Raw genomic sequence first — 23,390 nt, forward strand, 5'->3', positions numbered from 1 at the left:
TTGTGCAGGAGTTAACACACTCTGGTATGCCATATACAGCCACTGTTTAGCAACCAGTGCCATCATGCTGCATGGTTCAAAAATTATCATATAGACATGTTTATAAATTATTTCATTTGTTTGTCTAAGTGTTCTTGTTTGTGTCTTAATACTTTTTGTGATTGCCTTACAGTTAGCCAGCTTTGAATATGAAGCTCGGAATTTTACAACACATTTTTGAGCCCTGATTATCTTATATAATGGATTTTAGATATAATGGTCTCTTCTTGCTGGATGATTACAGTTCATAATAACAAGCATCTCCTGTTGGTGTACACAGATGTTGATGAGGCATTTGCTGGAAACCAGGGTGTTGCAACATTTCACCTGGGAAAGTGTTAGATCATTTACTGTAACAGAATGGTTTTGCTGTATCAGAACATTCATACACCTTTATTCAGATGCACCCTAACGAGGCAGCTGAGGTTCTGCCCAAACGATCGGAGCACGGCAAGTGAAGGAATAGTTCTGTTCGCAGGTGCAGTGGTGTTGGTTCTTCAATGGCAGGATGACTGACCGTCTGACACATGATGCCAATCCAGAGTGTGTGGTCATTGGTGCAGGCTTGTGGGCATTCATCTTTAAGAAATGGTACTGCCTTTTAAAGTCGTGGCATAGTGTAGCCAGAACACGTAGTAGCCAAGTTTTATTGGACAAGCAGAGGCGAATACTGCTTGAAAAGCATCATTAGTGAACAGCTAGTGGTTTGCGATGTAGCTGCAGCTGTCATACCCGATTTTAGCATGTCAGGAGCAAAGGGTGCAGCTGTGATGCCTTCTGCTGCAGGTGCTGCTTCTGCTCTACGTAGCCCACGTCATGGTTCACTGGATGTGGAGCAGGGCGGTGGATCCTGACAACTCAGCCATTCCTTACCTGACCGCCCTGGGCGACCTGGCGGGCACGGCTCTGCTGGCGCTGTCCTTCCTCCTACTGGATGCCATTGGAGACGGTGATTCAGACGTCGGCGAATGACTACTGCACTTCCTTCCTTTCTGTGCACTGTTGGAGAGGAGGCCTAATTTCCTGCACATGCTGTGCTTTCGATGCCTGTGGTTGGCTTCACGGTGGTCTCGGTGTCTGAGCACAAAATTAGGACGAGAACAGTTGCACCACTTCGAAAACCATTGCACCGACTGCTGTCAGAGGCACGGCACTCCTCACCATTGTCTCCGACCACTGGCAAGGCTGGGTGCCACTTCGAGACTCCTGTCACACCACGATTTCAAGCGGGTTCCCTCTCACCATTTTGGCATTTGAACGGGTGTCGCCCATCTCCCTTGTTACGGCTCCACTATTCTGAGGATGTCCTTATGATGCAGGTGGTTGTGTTGACAGGTGACCGATCCTTGGCATGCAGACCGATGTTGGACACCTGTGGTATCGTTGGCCATCGGTGCTGGAGAAGTGTAGCATATCAGTCAATTTAGCAGTTCTCACAGGTCACCTTTGTTGACACCTTTGTCGGCACCTTGTCAACACTGGTTTGAGGGGCCCTCCAGCACATTTGGCTTGACATTTTTCTTCCTTCTTTCTTTCTATCTCTTCAACTTATCATCGACGGGCAACACCAGAGATATTTGTCACATGTCTTGAAGCATAGTAGATTTAAAAGAAGCTACAACAAATGTGAAGATAGCTATGCATTTAATCTTATGTTGCTCGCCACCTTATGTTAGCACATAGTCATTATGGTACGTGTCACATGGATACTTTTGTGGCAGAACTGCAGACAGAAAATCGAGTGTCAAGGTTAACCTAGAGACTTCTACACTTTATTCTAGCATCCATCATAGTCTAGGTGTTGCGTGGGGCAAAGAACACTGTTAGACATATACTGTGGCATGACCTTTGCCAACTCGTGCAAGACTTCGTGGAAGGGATTATGCTTGGTTGGTATTCTCTGAATACCTACCCTGCAGTGCCAACCAAGGTAGCTTGTTGTTTATACAAATGGAACTTAGCTTCAACTCTTTTATTTTATTATTATAATCGTTATTACTTTGTTTAAGAACCTGTGAGTGTAGCTGCCAACAGGAATTCCCATCCATGCCAAGAAGGGTACAGCTCATAACCCTTGAAGGGGCACTAAAGGCAAATAACAATTTATGTCGCAGTGTAAGGTCAATGCTTGAGTACGTCGTGTCAATAATATATACAGAGCAGCATTTTAGTGATAGAGAAATTAGAGCATGAGTTGTGTTATCAGTGGGAAATTCTTGTACTTCAGCCCGACGACATATAAGGGCTTCATTGCGATTACTAATCACTGCAATACCAAAACTATCAGTGTTCAAGAAAAAACATTGCAGTGAATTACAATACAGAAAAAGAAATGCAAGTTAGGTGTATCAGTCCGATTCAAGAATAAAAAAGAGCTCGACAATGAGAATGACCCAAGTTTCATTTTTGCCTGACTGTGCTTTGCTGCGCAGTATTGCACAACCACTAGACAAAACACTGGCAAACTATCGCAGGAGACGAAAAATCTCATTAAGAGACGACAAACCATGAAAGCCGTTATTCATAAATGCAACCGACAATATAGAGCTAGTGGAGCTTTCGAAGTTAATCAATAGGCGCAAAGTAGCCAACATCTAGAGGTATAACATGGAAAGAATTGTGCAGGCTGTTAAAAGCGGCAGAAGTCTAAAATCTGCGAAGGCAAACTTGCGCATAGGCGAAAATCAGATAGATGCATTAAGGGACAAGAAAAGCAATGTCATAACCAATACAGATAGCATAGTTGAGGTGGCGGAGGAGCTCTACAGAGAGCTGTACAGGAGCCAAAACAACCAGGATGATATCATGAAAAGCAATAATAGCCCAGATGAATTCGACATCCTACCAGTAACGACAAGGGAAGTAAGGAAAGTCCTAGAAGGAATGCAAAGAGGCAAAGACGCTGGTGAGGATAAGGTAACAACGGACCTCCTGAAAGATGGCAGAGAAATTGTGATAGAAAAACTAGCCACCTTATATAAGAAATGTCTCTTGACGGGAAGGGTACCAGAATCTTGTAAGAACGCCAACATCATTTTAATCTATAAGAAAGGAGACGTCAAAGACTTGAAGCATTACAGGTTCATACCTGCCATGTCTCCCGGACTTGGACCGTTTCTTCCGTTTGTACGGTTATCATGAAAATTTCCCAGAAATCGAAATTTCTGTGATCTGGCCACATGTAGGTTAATCCACTCCAAGCTTTTTTTGTGAAACCACTAATTTTCATTATAAAAAAATTTAGGAGGTGTTCATCTAAGCCTACAGTAGAATCTCAGTGATGCGAAACTGTGGCAGATACGAATACGTGAAATTCCCCAGCCAAATTTTACTGTCTATTGGGCCGAAATTCGAATGTTCTGGACACTTTTTCCAATCGCAGCAGGTGATATGAACTTTAGTACCAAATCCATCGAACGAAAGCCAAGAGCAGTGTGCTCGAAATTCTAAACTACGCGTGCAACCAAGTGCTCACTGTCTTCAACAGAGCATGTGGTTGTCGTTGGCACTACCACTGTGGACGAAATTGCAGTTGTTCTTGATACGATCATGTATGGCGACGATGTTACTGAAAGAATTCTGAAAGTGTGCGCGCATCTAGCGCTTGACCAGTCAAAACAACGCTGCTTTCTGCAAACGACAGATACAATCATAGATAGCATAAAACTACCTAGTTTTGAAGGTGTAGCCAGTGCACGCGGATTGAAAACGAAACTACCATTTGCCGCAACCGCCGCGCACAAAACCATGGTCGCGGCGACGCAAAAGCAATCTACGAGCTATGAGGGCACGCGACTAATGCAGCTATAGATTAAAAGCAGTAAAGACGTAAAAAAGGCTAGGAGCGTTTTGGTGGGTCCAAAAAATCTTGCAGTGAGCAAAGCCTTGACCTGCGATTTCGCGGCAGCCAGCTGCGCCGTCCCGTCTGTTCACGTCTGTCCCAGGAAGATATATGTGAGTTGTTTTGACGCAAATAGATTTTGCTAGTTGTTTTGATGACGGGAAATTTCGAGAGTATTCGTGCTCCCCTTTTGAGGCTCACCTTCGTGGGAAACCAAACCCTCGTGTGTACAGCCATTCCTAGCCATTATAAGACCACAATGCCGATGCTTGCGATTGAGAACACCCCACCCCCTCCGCCCCGTTTTTGTTTTTTGTTTTTTTTTTTTGGTGACAAAAAATAGAAGAAAAATAATTTAGCATGAACCCCCCCCCCCCCCCCCGTTGCGGAATTTTCCCGTTTTAGAATCCTTGAACTTGGCCCGTATGCAGGTCGATCAGCTTACTGTCTGTTCTCTACAAACTATTTACTAAAATAATAGCTAATAAAATTAAGGTGACATTGGAGTTTAATCAACCAAAGGACCAAGCATGATTTCATACAGGCTACTCCACAATAGACTGTATTCATGCTATCCATCGGGTAATAGAGAAATGCACAGAATACAACCAACCCCTATACATAACTTTCATGGATTACGAGAAGGAACTTAACTCGGTCGAGACATCAGCAGTAATGCAGGCACTACGGAATCAGGGCATCAACAAACCCTACGTAAACATATTGGAAGAAATCTATGGCAGATCCACTGCTACTGTAGTTCTCCAAAAGAAAGCAACAGAATCCCAATAAAGAAGGGTGTAAGGCAGGGAGACACAATCTCTGCAATGCTATTCATTGCCTGTTTAGAGCAGGTTTTCAGGGCCCTAGATTGGGAAGAGTTGGGGATAAGAGTTGATGAAGAGCATCTTAGTAACCTGCAATTTGCTGATGACATCGTCTTGATGAGTAACTCAGGGAACGAATTACAGCTCATGATTACTGAACAGGACACGATAAGCAGACAAATAGGTCTGAAAATTGGTATGCACAAAACTAAAGTAATGTGCAACAGTCTCGGCAGAAAATAGCCCTGTGCGGTAGGTGGAGAGATGCTGGAAGTTGTAAAGAAATATGTCTACTTAGGACAGGTAGTAACCGCGGAGCCGAATCATGAGAGTGAAATAAATTGAAGAATCTGCAGGGTGGATCACATTCGGCAAGCATTCTCAAATCATGAATGGTAATCCGCCACTAACCCTCAAGAGGAAGGTATATAACAGCTACATCTTGCCAATAGTTACCTATGGAGCAAAAACCTGAAGGCTTACAAAGAGGATTCAGCTTACATTGAGGACGACGCAGGAAGCGGTGGAAAGGAAAATGGTAGGTCTAACCTTAAGAGACAAGAAGAGAGCAGAGTGGGTCAGGGAACAAAGTGGGGTTGAGGATATTATAGTTGAAATCAAGAAGAAGAAATGGACATGGGCAAGGCACATAGCACGTAGGCAGGATAGTCACTGGTCACGAAAGGTAACTGACTGGATTCCCAGAGAAGGCAAACACACGAAGGGCAGGCAGAAAGTTAGGTGGGCCGATGGGATTAAAAAGTTCATAGGTATAATGTGGCAGTAGAAGCACAAGGCGGGATGATTGGCAGATCATGGGAGAGGCCTTTGCCCTGCAGTGGTCATAGTCAGGCTGATGAAAATGATGATTGCCCGATGTATGGCAGTAAAATACGGGCATGGTAAGTGATTGTGTCATGAGGCCGTTCTTGGAGGAGGGCGGTTTAAAGGTGCTAATGGTGTGCAGACCACTGTATTGTGATTTCCTTTCAAACTATGCATTTTATTGGCAGAAAATAAGGGCTTTGAGACAACTGGAACGTTGTTTCAACAATCCACGTCAACTTAGTGCTTGCCTTTGATGTCCCTTTAAGTATATCTCGTTTTCGCAACATTAACGAGAGCTGCCTTGGTGACCTGCAGATCGCATGATAGAAATCTTCATCCTTGAGTTGTAACTAAAGTTCAGCACAAGGGAGAGAGAGGAAGAGAGACGAGTGCACTCTTATTTTCGGTTCCTAGTTTTTGTGCTTACTGCGCGGAGTTCGAATCTGGAAAGCGTGCCAAGAGGGGGTGTGCCTCATCTCCGTCGTACTTCACTACTCTGCTTGCTTTTTGGCAATCCTCCTCCTCAAAGTTCTGCCACGGCGCACTGTAGTACTTTTGATCTCCCGAGGTCTCCTTTGGCACCTTGTTTGGACAGTGTGACGTGTCACATCAATGGCATTAGTATCTGCAATGCGGTGTGTGTTGACCGCTTTTCTTTTATTGTTATTCCGTTAGTGCGTGTGTCACATCTTAGAAGGAACAAATGTCTGGTGCTGCATTTGCAGCCCCTGCCAAGCAAACGTGGGTTAGCTGGGCTGCGAGTTGCGTGGGAAAGTTATCAGTCGCTTGCATGCAAGGAATGCGGGGATGTTTTATCTGTGTGTCTGCTACTGTTTGTAAGTCGTTGATCATAATGCCTGTAATCTGCCCTTGAACATGCACTTGATCTTTTTTTTTATGTCTGTTTCTTTGTTAATGATTTGAATTTTTTACAATGTTCTCTTTATTGTGGCATTCCTTCTTTTGCTGTCTCACGAAGTGGAGTATGTCAGTTGCAGATTTTTGCTTGTCGTTGAGGCGAAGAGTTTCTAACCTAATAGTAAAAAAGAGTCGATAGTTTATACAGGCCACTCTAAAAACTGTGGCCTTATAATAACTCTGGCCTATTCAATGGAACACAGGTGAAAGACAGGTAAAAGATGAGGGCAACAATGTGGGAAAGTAGATACGCTTGCCTAACTGCAAACAGCTTTATGGTGGCCAGAACGTGGCCAGCTGGTTCTGGTGTGGATGTGGAAAGACATTGTTCAAACAAGTGCTGTGAATTCCAGAGAGCTTGCAGACTGTTGTCTTAGTAGCAATATGGTTCTGCTGTTGGCTACGAGGGCAAATACCGCATACACTCGTGTAAGAGCCACACTTTTTTTCCGTGATTTATATAGGATGCGGCTCTTCCACGAATGAGTGCATTTTGGATCCACATTTAAAAAAACCTATTTAATTGTGCCATATATACCTAACGATGGGATATCTGGCGTCACTGCTTGGGCTCAGCTCGTTGCTGCTGCTCTCGTCCTTAGTGCTGCCCATGACATCGAAATTTCGGTGACCTTAAAACTCTGTACAATAATGTCTGTAGGCACTGCACACCACGCGTTTAAGAGTCCAAGAGCAGACCAGTGGATGTGCCTCCCTCCTTAGTCGTCTGGTTGGCGTTTTCTGGTGTTATTTCTTCTAATTTCGACTACCAAGTTAGGGGGGGGGGGGGGGCCAAGTCGAGTGTATACGGTATGTCTTCATTTGTTACGACGTACTGATTTACCGAACCACAGCAAACTGCTTTTGCAGGTTAGATGAAACTGAGAAAGAGTTCTCGAAGACCCTATTTTCAGACATGCAGAACGAATTAAGTGCTCCTCTTGTGTTTAATTACTTTCTCACTGTGAAACTACTTCAAGCACTTCTTTAAAGTAACATATTTGGACGCATGTAACGTGCTATTGTCTACTTTTTGGGGGCACTTCACCGAAGCTGAACTTCTGATAAAGTAAACAGGTCTTCACAATCTCTTGAAGTTCGTCTTAAATGTAGTCTACTGTTCATGCAAGTCAACCAACAAGTTCATTTTAAAACTGCAAAAGACGAAATGCACAGAAAAGGCTTGGTGACACGTGTGCTGCACTCAACCAAGAAGGAATCAATGTATGAGGTTATTTTCCGCCTTTTTAATCAGTATGTATTTGCCTCTAATTTACGGGGACCAATGCTTCTGCATTTTCTTTCATCTTTGCTCCTTGTGCATTATGTGGTGTTATTCCGAAAAGGGCAAGGAAATGCATTGCTTTTTTTTTGTGTGTTGTTGCCTTTCTTGCTATAGATTAGGATCAACAGTAATGTTCGACATGTTTTGTTAGCCAGCAGATTTAACAATTGACTACTGTCTTTTTGCTGATTGTAAGATTTTTCAATGATTGTGGTGCACCAGCTTGTACTTATTTAAAGCAGGCTTAAAGAATATTTAGTGCTTTTTTAACATTTACTTTTAAATGTACGAGCACGTACTGTAGGAAGGACACAAGCACTGAGCCTGACCTCCGCTGGTCAGAACACTACAAGTTTTACTTCTTTTTTCTTTTTCTTTAACTTATCATTAGGAGGTGCGTTACCTTAGCAACTAACATGGTTTTTAAGATGAACTCAACCATGTAAGTATGTCTTATGGCTCGGAATGTTTGTGTTTTTGTTTTTGGCGGTACGGAAGCACTTCTGGGACCGTTTTTTCTCCACATCAGCGGTGGCGGTGTCGCATGCATGTTGTGCATGTTGTTGCACAGTCTTGGTATCTTCAGTGGTCACTTAAGTGTCCGTGGATGTCGTGGTGCCAAGTGTTGGTGCGGCGAACTGCGATTAGTGCCAATCCACTGCACATCACTGTCTTGTTTGTGGAATCCTGCCAGGGTGTTCTGAGAACTTGGGTGTTCCAGGAGTGTTTAATTCTTTGCAGCTGTGGAATCGTCTGTGAAGTGTCACTCTAAGAGCCTTTGGAACATTTTTCGGTTGTGCAACACTCGTAATTTTCTGGCTTGCTTGTGCTTTCTTTCTCGATAGCTGTGCTTGCACCACTTTCCTCTGCGATGCTATGTCACGCTTACAGTGCACATACCGTTTGTGCCCTGGAAGAGCAGAGTGTACGGTATTAAATGAAGAAGAGGCTAGCATTAGAGATGGCAACTTGTGTGGTTTGACAGAAAGGTGCTCAATAGAGTACAGCTGTTTTTAGTTTACGTAGTGAAGTTGAAAAGAAACTCTTTGTAGAGAGTGATTCAACTACATTGTTTGCTTTTTTTTAAGTGTTGTTGGCCAGTGAGCAAATTGCTGTTTGTTTATAGAAAAGTACTTATTCAGGCTGGTCAGTTCAAAGTTTCAACAGGAAAGAATTGAGAGCAGTTTATAGGGCTTGACAGAAAGTGCTGGTGAAGAAAGCTGTGATCTTTGCGCCTGTCTGGCTTCTTAGCCTATTATGCATCTTTCCTGATGTATCTTTGCATTCACTACATTCTGGGGCAACGCGTGCACAGACTGTTTAGAACAACGGCATATTAATATTAACCAGTGCCCACGAAAGCTAATCAGTCACTACACATTGTCACTGACGAGCAAGTAATATTATATAAATGTCACCAGGTGTTATTTTAACTGTATTGTACTTTGTTTTACTTTTCTGTCGTAAAGTTCCTGCAGGATAAGTTTACATGAAATCAATGTTTTTTTAGGTGGGTGTCCCAGCTTACCTGGAACAAAATTGTAAAAAACAAGTACTGTGGAAAAATAAGTCACACCAATTATATTAGCCTTAATAGTAATGTGTACCTACAGCCAATTATTTTTTGTCACTTACTAATAATTAGATTTGTTAGTCAATATTCTAATTGTTCCTTCAATTGCTTATGCATCAACTATAAATTATTGACCTCCTCAAATTACCTCTGTATCAAGTACTTCATTTAGGGCTGCAATTTGTCCAATTTTTTTTTTTAGCTACAACAAAAGCCTAAGAAATGGATGCTCACTCACATGCTACAGCTCAAGTGCTTCCAAGTGAATTTTTATAGATACTGGGCTGCATTAGTTTACGACTGCATTGTACGGGGCTTCACACTTGATGATGTTCGCGGCATAAGAACTCGCCGCAGACGCATTTTTAAGCATAGCACAGTTGTGTGTGAGTACAGGGGGAGAGAAGGCTGTGATTTGCAAGCAAGGAAAGTGTTATGGTGCATTTACAGCTGCAAATTAGTGATCTCTCCTCGTTTTGTAGATAGCAGCACATCTATGGTTGAAGCTACGTATATCAAATTTCACATGAGGCGATGCTGCATCAGCAGACGCCAACACTTATCTTACTGTCAATTAAGTCGCAAAGCATAATAAACCAACCTGCAAGGCAAAGCTCTGCACATCTATGCAATAAACTAACGCAGCCGTCTATCTGTTGAAGTTAACTGGGAAGCCTTTGAGCAGCGGTGTGCAAGTGCGCCTGTATTTTGTGCATTTTGCGGGCTCTTGTTTTCTCTCGGGAACAAACAACCAGCCAAATTTCAGCTCAAAATAAATGCTCGGTTTCAAGGCTATTTGGGGTGGCTACCAACTTAAAAAAAGAAAAATGCCAGGCCTGCGGGGAAGGCGCAGCACACTCACAGCGAAAGCTAACAGAGTGGCCTTTCAGAGCCTTTCAAAACAATCATTGGGTAACTGCTGCAAGCACACTTGCTTGATACCCACTAGGGCATTAATAATGAACTTCTGGGTAGTAGGCCGGCATTTGCTATACTATTTTTCGTCTTCCTCTGAGAAGCTTGGTATCCACTAAACACATGCAAGGAATTTTGTGCCAACTGTTCATGCAGTGGCTGATGACAATGACTTATGGCTGAAGTGGGTATGCACCACAGTTAATTGGGGAACAAGAACAAGCTTTTGTAATCGATTGGAGCATTGGACAACCCACTCGTTACGCTATTCGCATTGTGCGACGACTGGTTGTTCTTTTGCTGTTTTAGAACGCTTTATAAGTCGTATTAACGTGATTGCTTTCCCGACATCAAGCCTGCCTAAGGCAAGTTTGCCAACAAATCTCAAGTACCGGTGTGGCTCATTGGTAGAAAGCTGGGCTGGCACCCAGTAGACCTGGGTTCGAGCTTCACTGTGTCATTGGTGCTAGTTTTTTTTTTTTTGTGCGATGTGGTTACAAACACTGGCAGCGGCGGCGGCAGACAACTGCACGTGACCCGAGTTGTGATCTCTTAACAGCTTTCAGTGTATTTGATGTTTTAAAAAGTAAACAATGAAAAAAGAATTCGTTAGTACTTAATGATGAAAAACTCGCCAGTACTTAACTAGTGCTTATGTGAAGTTTATACAGTTTTTAATCTTTAACCGAGACACCATGTACATGTTGTCTTGCTAAGTATGGGCAGCACTCTCTTTAAATTATCCGAATTAACTGTGCTGCAGTCAAATATGAATGAAATAAATAAGGTTTGGTGCTATTAAACATTGCATATGCTAGCCAGGACCAGGGAACAAGTTCAAATTATTCAATTTTTTTAATAATGGTTGTTGAATGAACGAGATTTTATGGTAGAAGAGCAATGTAGTACCCCACCTGTTAGTGCGAACAAACTGATATGCCAGGAAATGTTTCACTTTATGCAGGCCTTTTACACACTTACGATCAGTATGCTATGAACTAAAACTTCTTTTTTATTGTTTTTGTCGTGTTGGTAATTATGAGTGGCTGCTCTGGCTTGTTGATTCTCACATGGAAAGCTCTGTTTTGAACTTTATAAAGGACGTTTTTGTTAAATCATGAAGAAAAAATATTTTTCGGAGGCATAAAATGTCTTTAGTTCTCTACATAGCGTGAAAACTTGCACAATGTGTACAGGAGATGTATTGTAAAGCACTCACAGTGAGGAGGGCATATTTTGAGGATTGCAGTGTGAAATTTGTGTTCAGTTTGAACAGTACATAGGGAGCGATGGTTGTGGCGGCTTAGTGGCAAGAGGATTAATGTGCTGGTAAGCGTGAGGTCGCTGGTTTGAATCTAGACAGAGACTGTGTATGGGTGAAGACCAAATGCAAAATGGCCTTTCACTTGAATCTAAGTACTCACTAAGGGACACCAACTGTTCAGAAATAATTCAAACTCCCCCACTACGATGTGCCATGTGATTATACCATTGTTTCTGACACGTGAAGCCTTAACGTTTCATTTTAATTGTAGTGCATTACTTTGTCTGGCTGCCTCCTGGAAACTTTTTGGACACAGACGTAGTGGAAGCAGTGTTGCATAGAATACTCTGTTGGCAGTTAAGCCTATTAGCTGAAATAAAGCATGGCTGAGAGTTATCATCTATGTCCTCACTTTGGCAGCTGTCAAGCGCACCACAGCTGCGACACAAGTGCAGCAGCGTCTCCTGTCACTTTGATAAAAAATTGCTCAATGCAGCAATTGGGACACCAAATTAGCAGGGCAAGAAAGAATTTCAGCAAAACATGCACAGCCGTGCTGTTCACTTCAGCATTGTGATTTGACTAAAACAACGCACGCACAGCTATGTGTGTTGTATAGCATCGCTCGACCGTCCAAACAGATATGAGGTCACGGACAGCCTGGTGAAACTTGTCCACCACGAGTGTTTGTAATGCAACAAAAGCAACTCTGTAGTCAAGCGAGCTATGCGGCTAACGAACCCAGTTACCTCAGTTTGACATTGTGTACAGAATGCATTCTCTGCTTGCATTTTTCATTTTGGCAAAGCTGCTCATCTGCAATTACAGCAAATGAAAGTCTCCTAAACTTAACTGCTTCTTAAGTGCAACAACTGCTTCAAGTATTATTTGTTTTCAAGTTGCATTCTCCGCCCCTGTTCATCTATTGGACGACTGAACTCCTGTTAGACAAAACACATTTTCCTGGCCCCTTCTGGTTCCATTTAACGATAGTCTGTTGTATTATTATGTTCCATTTCAAAGGCTGATTTTGCATTTGCAGCTGGGGATAAAATGGAAGAATGATGCCAGTGCATGCACATCTTATTGGCTATCTAAGCATCTGTACTAGCTTCTCTTTTAGAGGAGAAGCCCCACTGATCACTTTTTCATCAATAAATATCTGCATTAAATGTCAAGTTGCAGACTTTTTTTATTACCTTTTTGTAAAGCGTGTAGCTTAACTGCCCAACTCTCCTCAATGTTGCATTGAATTTAGCGTGTGGGATCACTCCACAGCTTTACGGAAATAGTCTCGTATTTACAAAATCTTATTGGAAAAACTATCTTTGTTCCTGACTATGCCTTATGCACAAATTATTTTCAACGGGAAGAGGATGCCAGAGCGGGTACTTGCTCCAAGCCAGTTTTAGAGCCGGGTCCAGTGAGGTGCTTGTGTTGTGCCATGATGGTTTCTGCATGGCATGAGAACACGGTGCGCACACGTGTCCTGTGCACACTGACAGGTGCGTTATTTGAATGCGGGCTAGATGTCGCTGCAATATAGCATTTGTGCCATTTATAAAACTTCAGATTAAATTTGAAGGTACTAAGTTGTATGGAACAACCATTTGCTTGAACTGTGGTGTGTTGACGAGCCAGAGAAGGGTGAGCTTGTTGCATTAAACAGCTTCAACTTGCACAGTTTTCTGGTTCAACTCGATTTAGCCAAGAAGTTACTGGGGCTCTACATTTCAGAGTTATGAACTCGCATGCGAGGCACACTGTTCTTGGGCTTGAAGCATTTCAATGAACTGCAATTGCCTTGTGTTTCCTTCTTAACTTGGTGGGAGTACTTGACACGAGAACATGATCCTGGGCATGAAGATGCTGTGGGACGAGAGATGTGGGGACAATTGCTCAAGCTCTGTTCTCAATCGCGTACTTTGTGTTTCTCTTATTGTACTGGGGAGAACGCACCCTTTCGACTGCTGCATGTTACATCATGGCTCACTGTGAAATTTGAGGTGGTGGTGCTTGATTTTTCTTTTTTTTTAAGCATTTCATGTTCAGATCGTGGCCAAATTTTGATCACAACTTATTTTACTTTCGAAAATTCCTTCCAGGTATTTGGAGCAAAGAAGCGTACAGTTGTGAAAATATTTTGCCACGTGTGCTTTTGATACATTTCTTTTCGATTGCATTCTTCCATGACAATGTGCTTTCTTTCACAAGTTTTTTGTACGACAGATGTTTCAAGGATGCCCATTTGGTCATCACATCTTAAAACTGCAGTGCTGATGTGTTGGTTCTTGACGATGATTTGTTATCTGCTGTTTTATTTGAACGCTGTTGATTCTTTATTGATGTATAAATATGTTTAAACTAACTTATTGTAGCTTCTTTTGTCTCAGTTGTACGCACCTGTTATTTTGTGTACCACTTCTGTATCTATGTATGCATCTTGCCTTTTCATTCAAGAACTTTTGCTTGTGTGAATCACCAGAAAGTCAGGGACGGCTGCACATGTCGAACTTTAGAACGACGGGCTTGGTGTGCAATTTGTTGATCAGCGTCACTATCATTGTGAATGTGATAACCTCCGATTTGTTTTAGTCCTTTATTTTTAAACCTTGATGGCATTATCTCACCTATTGAGGCTTCGTGTTTGGGACGAAAGAATCTCAACCGAGCACTTTGCTGTTTCTGTGCAGATTTATGCATAGTGGAGACATGTCGGACTTGACACCTGGTGTGCAGTCGCATAAATTTGATGCGTTTAATTTCTTATCCGTTCGCCATGCTGTAGTGTGTTTGAGCAGTGCCTTCGATACACTACCAACCACTTTGAGTAGCTGGGAAAAGGCACTGTAGTCTCATTTTAACACTGCAAATATGTGTTGCCTGTTAAGCAAATTAGGTAAGCAAATAGGTAAGCAAATTAGGGATAGTTTAGTTTAGTCACATTTTAAGACTGCAAATATGTTCTGCTGTTTTGGCACTTCATTTATAGGTAAGCAAATTAGGGATAGTTTAGTTAGCTTACAGTAATGAAGCCCTTACAGTAAGTGCTAAAATTTAATTATACCGAATGAGGCCTTTCGATGTTACTTAAAGTGAAAAGACAGCAAAGCATGCAAGGTCACAGTGTGACCTTTTATCTACAGGTATATTTATTTCTTGATGGCTTCTGCTCAGTTTTAAATCTGGGAGTACAAGTTACAGTACAGTGAGTGGGACCTTTTTGCTATTGCCTTCTCCCCTCAAAAGAAAAGCAAGCTCATCGTTTTTATTACTAGCACTAGTACATCTACTATTCATGAATGAGAACGATATCTCTGCTACTTTCGAAGGGCATGAGTAACAATGTCACATGCATGCCTTTTATTTGCTGTGGAGAGACATGCTGCATCGACAATGATGCACTATTAGGTTATATGCTTTCTGGTGAGTATTTAGAGTCTGTCATACCAAATGTCCTGCCTAGTGTGAATCAGAGCTTCCAAGTGGAAATCAGAGCTTCCAAGTGCAAGTTTGATTCTGCATGCACAAGGTTGCGTTCCTGGCAAGGGTAGTTTAATAGAGAAAGTACAGAACAGGCTGCACAGCACAGGCTCGCATGTTGCCAACAGTTTTAGAGCTGTGTACTTGAACCTATACTGGCAAAAGGTTCCTCGATTGTCATTGAAGCAAAAGCGACAAATTATGTGGTCAAATCTTGTTCATTTCTTTGCAGAGGTGTGTCAAGTTTGTTGTTGTAGCAAGCTGTGTTTCATTGTAATTCATATTGTTGTCGTGGTGTTCTGGTCGAACTGTAGCAAAAAAAAAAAAAAATGACAGTAAAATAGCTTGTCTACTTTATTTTTCAAAAACTATTGCTTATGCCCTATCGTACAACCAGAAAAAACATCATGTTTTCCTCTGGCCTCTAGGTTAGTTCCTTGTTTAGTTTACGGGTAGGTGTTCCGGAATCTGGTTGTGACACCCAACATCTGCTATCTTGCTTTGAGGCCTATGTCTGGCTTTCCTAGATATGGGCCATAAAGATGTATATCTTTTTTTTAGTCTCTGTTATTGCATAATTCATTTAAAACAAATACACGTACTTCTCTACGGTCGGTATAGTGGGTTAAAGCAGTGATACCGTTTTGTAGTAGCAAATCGCTCTGAATCAGAAGTACCAAAATACAGTGGCAAGGCCTAGAGGCAGTTTTGTGTGTAGACAGTACATTTAATTTTAATTTTATTGTGCTGTCATTCTCATTAGGGCCATCACAGGGTGGTGGTAAGATTAAAACAAAAACAAAGAAATACTGAAAAACTACAGCACTCCCTGTTCGAAGAACTTATGACTATAACGTGTAACAAGAATTAAGCAGTGAGAGGATAGCCTAGACATTATATTAGAAAGCAAAGCAAACGAGCATAATAAAAAACTATGTAATATCCTAAAACACCGTGATTCAGGTTTTCGAAAAAAAAAAGTCGCACATTCAAGTGAAAAAAATGACACGTGTCGCCAAGCTCACCGGCGAGTAATAAGCCTAGAAGGAACCCACATAATGTAGCTTGATCTTTCAGAGATACTCTAAAAAGTGTTTAACAATTTTCTCATACTTGTGAATATTTTTTAGTTGTAAAAATGAATGTTAAAATATGAATTGAAGGTAAAAAAAATTCTTAGTTTGTGTAGTGTAAATATGCCAAACTGTGAATGAAGGCACCTATTTTTTAAGTGTAGTCTACAGGGCGGCCTCCGCTCTGTTTGCCTGTACATAAGTAAAATTACTTGTTGACTTCCCCTTTGTGTATTGGATTTCATTGCTTAACTGCACAGTGATCAATGAGCTCAAAAATGGTGGACTTGATTAGTACTGAATTATATTAGCAAGGAGAGTACAAATAAGCCCCCACAAATATAACAAGCGACTGCAAAGCTCTACAGTCAACTCTGTCAAAAGAGAATCCCGTATCTGCTTATTGTTAATGGGACTGGCAACTCTGGGCAGTACTTTGCTACATTTGCCACAATATGTTGCAGTCATTCTGACTAAACGTCTATATCATTACATAAGCTGTCTGGAAGACATATATTTCTTGTCTTCCTTCAATCTCGTGGTTGCATTTTAGCACTCTGCAACGCTTTGTAAAGTGCAACGTCCTAATGTAACTGGAATTTGCCTCCGAGCGCTTTTGTTGTCCTGACAGCAGGTCGTTGTAGTTTAGTACCGCTACAAATGATGCTTCTGAGCTCTCTGGCCCTGAAAGATGTCTGTCATATGTGCTTGAAGCACTTGTTTGAGAAGTTCTTAAGATAGGTTGCTTTTCATTCGGTGGTGCCGAGGGCTGTAGTTCATAGACTGTGGACACTTAGTTCAGGAAAGTAGGGTAATCGAGACTTACTTTTTTTATGCTTCCACAGCTTGCATCTTAGCCAAACCGCATTCTTAGCCATATACCACTGTGGACATTGTCTAGTTCTGAGATTGGCTGTGCCCAAGTCTTCTAACTCTGTATATCCAGAGCTTCAGCCAACGATTGATTGATGATTGATTGATTGATATGTGGGGTTTAACGTCCCAAAACCACTATATGATTATGAGAGACGCCGTAGTGGAGGGCTCCGGAAATTTAGACCACCTGGGGCTCTTTTCTAGTATGCTTAGTGACGAGGACTTTGATGAACAAGCATTTTGGCAAAGTAGTGACTATATGCTGCTTTTCTTTTGGTTTGATCAGTGACATGTACTGCCTTTTAAAATAACCCTCACACTTCTACATGGTAAGCTACTGCGTTAAAATATCTTTTTTTCTAGGCTTATGTCTTGCGAGTAAAACTATTCAGCCATAGCACAACTACATCACACAGCATCGCTGACATCCTCTCAAGCACAGTGCCAAGTTGTGAAGCCTTGTATTTGCGTTTGCAGTATTGGCAAAGCCTTTATAACTAAAGGATCTTCTCACTTCATTCAAGTGTGTTGTCCACATTGAACAACCCTGAAGTTTTGTAATCTGGAATTCGTAGTAGTAGCATTAATTTGGAGGAGCATACATGCATCCATCTTCAAAATGTTATTTTTTGGCTATTGGCCTGTGTTGCTTATGTTTCTGGCCCAGAATAATGTCACATGTGTTTGCCTCTCGGTTGTGCCCGTCCCATTTGGCCACACTTTCTTTTGTATTTTGTTTCCCCTGCCTAGTCAGCAGGCATGTTGCCATGCCACCTGTGTTCCTGAACAGCATTTTCAAAGATATTTTTATACTTGCTGTTGAGCCACATATTTTTGTACCTTCTCGAAGTGGACTGTTTTTTGGAACCTGTTGACAACATTCCCCGCAAGGTTACACTACCATGCCCCCCTCCACACACACCTTGAATCTGGCTGCCCGCCTTTTTTTGTGCCCGCCGTGACCTGCTTTTCGCCCTGTAGGTTCTCATGCAAGCTTGTATGAATGGTTCCGCAGTAAATGTTTCTTGTTCACTGGAACGCAAATGTGTGCTTCTCTCTGTGACTGTTCACAGTTCGTTTTACTAACGGAACACTGTGAGCAGTGGCTGCATTCCAGTAGTTACACATAGACCCGGTGTAGTCAATGGACACTCATTACAATATGCAATCGTTAGCAGATCTCTTTCCATCTTGAAGTCTTGAATACTAAGTTGCATAGTCATTGTTTATTGTAGTAATCTGCTTGAGTTTTAGTTAACACTTCTCATAAATGACAAGATGATGTCTGATAGCCTGGAGCATCAGTGAAATTCAATAAATTGTGAGGACATTGTGGCAATTAAGTTCATTTCAGCACTCTAGCACATCCAACGACATGGTGTATTTGATGCCCCCCTAGAGTGTCGCCTAGCAGGTCCTCTTTGCTGACAGGAATCTCTTGGAGCAAGTTTCTTTTTCTGGACTTTGTGCTTTTTCAGGTACAGCTATTCAATAGCTCACTTGTCACATTCAAGAGCCAAGCCCAGGCATGCAGTCAGTATCTGCAGATTTCAAAAGTTGCTATTTTTAATTTGTTTTGATGCTGTGTAGAAACGCGTCGTGTGTTGACATAAGACATGACAAGTCTAGTTTGAGCCTGAAACATTTAACAAGGTACATGTCCTTAAAGGGAAAGCTCGGTCACTTGGCTACCACTGACGACATTATAGCACCACGAAGTCACTCAGACTGCCGTTTGCATGATAAAGTGCCGTGGGTAGCCTTTTTTTCCCTCTCTCTTTATAACGTAGAAGTACCTCAGTTAGATTTGTTTTGTTGCCAGTCAGCTGTTAATTAAAAAATAAGTGAACAGTATTGGCATTTTCTTTATATTAATGCAGAAACTTGAAAACTAAGCAGTTATCCCAGAAGTGCAAGTGGCATTTCTGCAAAACTTGGCCACGTGAAAAACACATTTTTTAATGCAGCTAATTGCATCATGATCTAGAAAAACCATAGTTATTCTGGAACTTTTGTATAATAAGAGTAGCTTCTGATGAATTTTTTGAAAGGGTATGAAGAGGCAATTTATGGCATGGAGAACAACTTTCTTGGAAATCACTGAGCTTTCAATGAGTGACCGCCAAGTTACCGTACCAACTATAGGTACTGGACATCACAGTGAAAGTTCTGTGGTCTAGTAGACCAGAGAGCCGAGCACTTTAACACTTCACAAACTGAGTTTTCACAACTAGTCACGTTATATCTGCAGCAGTTAATATACAGCTAAAGACTTCAGTATGGCTAGAATGGACTGTTTTCTTTTTCTTAAAACTAAAAGTGCAACAGACAAAAAATTTATTTCACAAATAAAGTTGTTTTTCAGGAAGGGCTTAGGCAAACACGTTGCGTTTTACTGATTTAGAAATTCAAATAAGGTGAGGAGATTTATTGAAATGTGGTCACATGAGTGACAAGTGATCGGGCAACGAATGTCACTGGGGCCAACATTTTTAGGAAGCTACCTGCCGAGGATGAAAATCAGCTCAGTTTGTGAAAAGGGCTACAGTGGCACTTTCTACTAATTACTTTGTTATAATAGATTTAGTTGCCCTTTCATAGTTCATTCAAATGATGACCTGGCTTATGGAGGGCTCTTGCTGCAGAGGCAAAATAGTGTCATGAAGCTTCACGACCTGTACTTGGGAGTCTAAACTGTCCACTCTAGTGTGCTACCTAGCTAAGCCAAAAATTTTTTAGGCATCCGTTATGCATTATAAAAGTGCGCATTACGCAGGTATAAAGGTGAAAGCCTACGATCACAGTAGTGCAAGCACGTTCAAATTAAAAAAAAAAGTATGCACACACCATGAACACAAGGTGAACAGTTAACGTTTGCTTTGTGCACATCTTTTTATTTTAATCATGCACATGCCGCAAACACCGTTCATGTCAAGTGGGTCACTCGATACACAAACCACGTGTGCTCGCTGATGATGAACACTATCTAATTGTCGCATTCTACTTCTCGCGAACAGCCTAAGGCACCTTTAAAAAAAAAATCTGTGAAAAAAAAAAAGGACCAGAGCTTGGCACCACTAACTGCCCAAGTATGGTATAGTATCCTAAATTGTCAAGTATTGGCAGCTGTTTGCAAGCCACTAGTGACCTTGCACACTCACTTGTTAAACATATTTCTCTTTGTTAAGTTTCTTTTGTAATTTTATGCACATTTTGGAGTGGTCACATAAGCTCTACACATTTTACTACTATACATAGGGATCAGGTCCCGTGTACATATAGTACTGCAAATCAGCGGTTGGGAAATGGCAGGATCGAGTACAACATCCAAGTCTCCAAGCCTCTAAGCCACAATAGCATTAAATCTTGTAGCAGTGACCTTGAAACACGTGGCACATGTTATGGGCTAGTCTCCCATTCTTGATTTTCAACAGCTGGCACCTTGAGGCAATGCTTTTGTGATTGACTCATTATTTTGATCAGATAACCACATGTACTAGATGTGTGAGGTTTGCTTATAATGCTGTTGCATTAAAAAATAACATCAGAAAAATTGACCTGGCTAGCTGGTCATTGATCAATACCTACAGTGAATAAATAGAGAAAAAAAAAGGGGGGGGAACCTTAAGCTACGCCATGAAGAGTTGTGAACATCTTAGCGATATCCCGTCCCTAGTGCGTACTTCAAACACTTAGGGCATGAAATCTTTTCGAACTTGCTTGCACCCACCACGTGGCCGCAAGGGAATAGGCCCAGTAACGCATGTGCCTTTTGTAGTGGGTGACCTGCTTTAAACCATGAGGACATCATGATAATTGCATGTTCTGACACTCAATGGCAATGTATGCATGTACCATGCATTATTACTGCAATATTTCATGTTATATTGTGAAGCATGTATGCAGGACGCGTGTGTTGGTAAACCATGAAAGTCACTTTTACTGCATTTCCTAGCAGAGGAAGTTATTTTCACTGTATTCTCGAGCAGAGGTGTGGCCGTGTGGTAGAACTCCCGCTTGCCGTGCTAAAGACCCAGGCTCAATCCCCACTTGGACTCAGAATTTTCATTACTTAATATTTTAATTGGACTGTCGAACCATTCCTCTTCAGGCAAATTTTATGGCATGGTTTGGCCAAAGTTCTACAAACTCCTAGGAGGCAGTCAAAGATCGTAGGAACCTTGATTGTACGTGCCCGAAACAATTTCTGTAACTTAGCAGTTTTAGTCGTTTCGCAAAATTCCCCTCACGCGCTGAGCTAAAGTGTGTGCTGCATTGTAGTCATGAGTTCTTTCCTTCTCTGGTGAAGTATCTTGTATCGTTTCAAGGCAGTTGTCTTGCATGTATTGGTTGACTATCTTGTGTCCTTGTCTAACGCAATAAATGCAGTCTGTGGGTGTGAGAAGAGTTTTTAAGATAGCTTGACAGCATTGTTCCCAAGAAACACAAGCAAATCCATACTGAAATAGGCGAAGGAAGAGAAAAATGGAAGCATAACAAAAAAAGTAAAAGAGACCGAAATGAACAGAAAGATGATGTGGAGCATGACTTGTACAGATCTTGTACACAGATCAAACAAAAATTGTGCCATAACATGTATAGGAAACATGAAATCAGATCACAATGACTGGGTATTATTTCAATATCTCGTTTCTGCAGTAAATCGAAAAGAAAGTAATAGCAGAAGCTTGTATTTTTGCTGAGACTGCTGGTCAGAAGTTCAACACTGGTATAACACATTAAAGCATAGGATATTTTCTCTTCATTGAGTTGTGCAGAAAAGCTGTGTAGGCACGTGTTGAATCTAGTTTTTGGTCACTTTTGAATGATAGCCTCCTTTTTTTTTTTTTTTGTTCGAAAAGCTCTGAAACCAGCGAAGTGTACTCATGGGGCTCCATCACACAGCATCACCACCTTTTGGTTTTCATTAGGATATTTTTTTAAAGTGAAAGCCTTGGATGCCTCATCAGACATGAAGTTTGACCTTGCTTAACCTTCTCTAATATTGTCGAAGGTTGAGCAACGCATCTTAACAAGTCTTTCGTCTCATCTTAAATACAAAAGTACTAAAAGGCACCTTAGTCTGTCTCATCTATGAAAAACTATAGGAGAAGTGAAAATGTTTAATTTCTGACAATACAAACATGCCCTTTACTGCTGTCAGCATGAGTTGTAGACATTCTGGAAATGTTTTCTGCAAAGCTTTATGCATGTCAACCGATTGCCTGCATTTATGGTGCTATCACTCTTTTTAACTTGGGCAACATGCTGAACTTGGTATGAACAGGATGATCAGTAACATCTTATTGTGCTCTGCTTCAGAGCAGAGGCATTACTAGGGGCTTCATTACTTGACAGCTCGAATATTAAGTTTCTTCTCTGGCATTGGTGCCCAAAAGGCAGAAAACGTCGGCACTGCAAAGTGCAATTGAAGAGTACCTATTTCATAGTTGTTTATTTGATGCTCTGATGAAACAGCCAGTTCAGCCAAAAATGCAGACACATGATAAGGTCATTACCATGGTGGCTGAGTATGCAACTGCGCAGAGGCGTGTGCATGAGGAGAAGCATGGGCGAGGCCTCCCGCAGTCGCCACCTGGGCTGGGGTGCAAAGTCTGGCTTATACATTGACTTAAGCGGGGTCGCACTGCAAAAAAGCACGGTCTGCTGGGGCGAGTTGGTAACTCAACGGTGGTGCGCTATAGGAGCCTATACAGAAAATGGCAGTACCTATGGTTTGCCAAGAAACACAATTTGGAAGGCTGGTTATGCATTTTAAACATAAGTTAAAGGCTCCCTTTTTATTAAGATTTTCTTTCAGTGAGCCACTAGTCATACAAGTATTGTGTAGAGCAATTCGAAGCTAGGGTTGCAGCTTTATTGTTTTAGAGTCATTTAGGCATAGTAAAAGTGTCCAAAAGCTGGCACAAGCTTTCAGATGGCTGCCAACATTGGTTGCTTGATACTAGCACTTCACTATCTAGCAAGACTGAAATGATTCTGACATATTAAATGTAATGCAATCATAGCCTGCTGAGTGCAGGACGAAAGCTACTTCCAGCAATACTCAATCGCATCCATCCCACATCTAGTCCCATCTTACATAATTGCTTGATGTATTTGCAGGAAAGAAACCATTCATCATAAATCTAAGTAATAAAGCCATCATAAAGCCACCCATCCACATTTGCTCTGTGGTCCACTCTGAAATGATTCACAAGCAAAACTATTTCAAGACAGGTGCTACAAAGACAGGTGGCAGCATGTGCTGTTAGCAGCACCTAGAGCGACTGCAGATTTAATAATGAGCGTTGCAAAAATGTGGTTGACGATGTTCAATCACTAGAACTCCCTCCAGAGAGTTTGTCAGTCAGGTGTTTCTTTCTCGCACCTATCCCATCTCTTATACTGGTCCTTAAGAGACCAGTGCTTGGTGTATCTACACTGAAATGAGGATAACACAGCTGG

At 41.7% G+C, this 23,390-nt stretch overlaps 1 protein-coding gene across 9 annotated transcripts in view; it reads left to right on the forward strand.

Annotated features, from left to right (window-relative positions):
• Positions 1-17,960, forward strand: part of LOC119174174 (solute carrier family 41 member 1) — a 149,555-nt gene extending 131,595 nt beyond the window's left edge. For 6 of the 9 annotated variants that reach the window (XM_075896054.1, XM_075896050.1, XM_075896052.1 and 3 more), the window contains one exon: positions 826-17,960. In XM_075896054.1, coding sequence (XP_075752169.1) covers positions 826-1,011 — 186 coding nt within the window. In that variant the 3' untranslated portion in view covers positions 1,012-17,960. The remainder of the gene's footprint in view (positions 1-825) is intronic. The other 3 variants (XM_037424993.2, XR_012895448.1, XM_075896055.1) reach the window with 3 other exon arrangements.
• The last annotated feature ends 5,430 nt before the right edge of the window (positions 17,961-23,390 follow it).

This window comes from Rhipicephalus microplus, chromosome 5 (genome assembly GCF_043290135.1).
Source record: "Rhipicephalus microplus isolate Deutch F79 chromosome 5, USDA_Rmic, whole genome shotgun sequence".
In the NCBI taxonomy this organism is placed as follows: domain Eukaryota; kingdom Metazoa; phylum Arthropoda; class Arachnida; order Ixodida; family Ixodidae; genus Rhipicephalus; species Rhipicephalus microplus.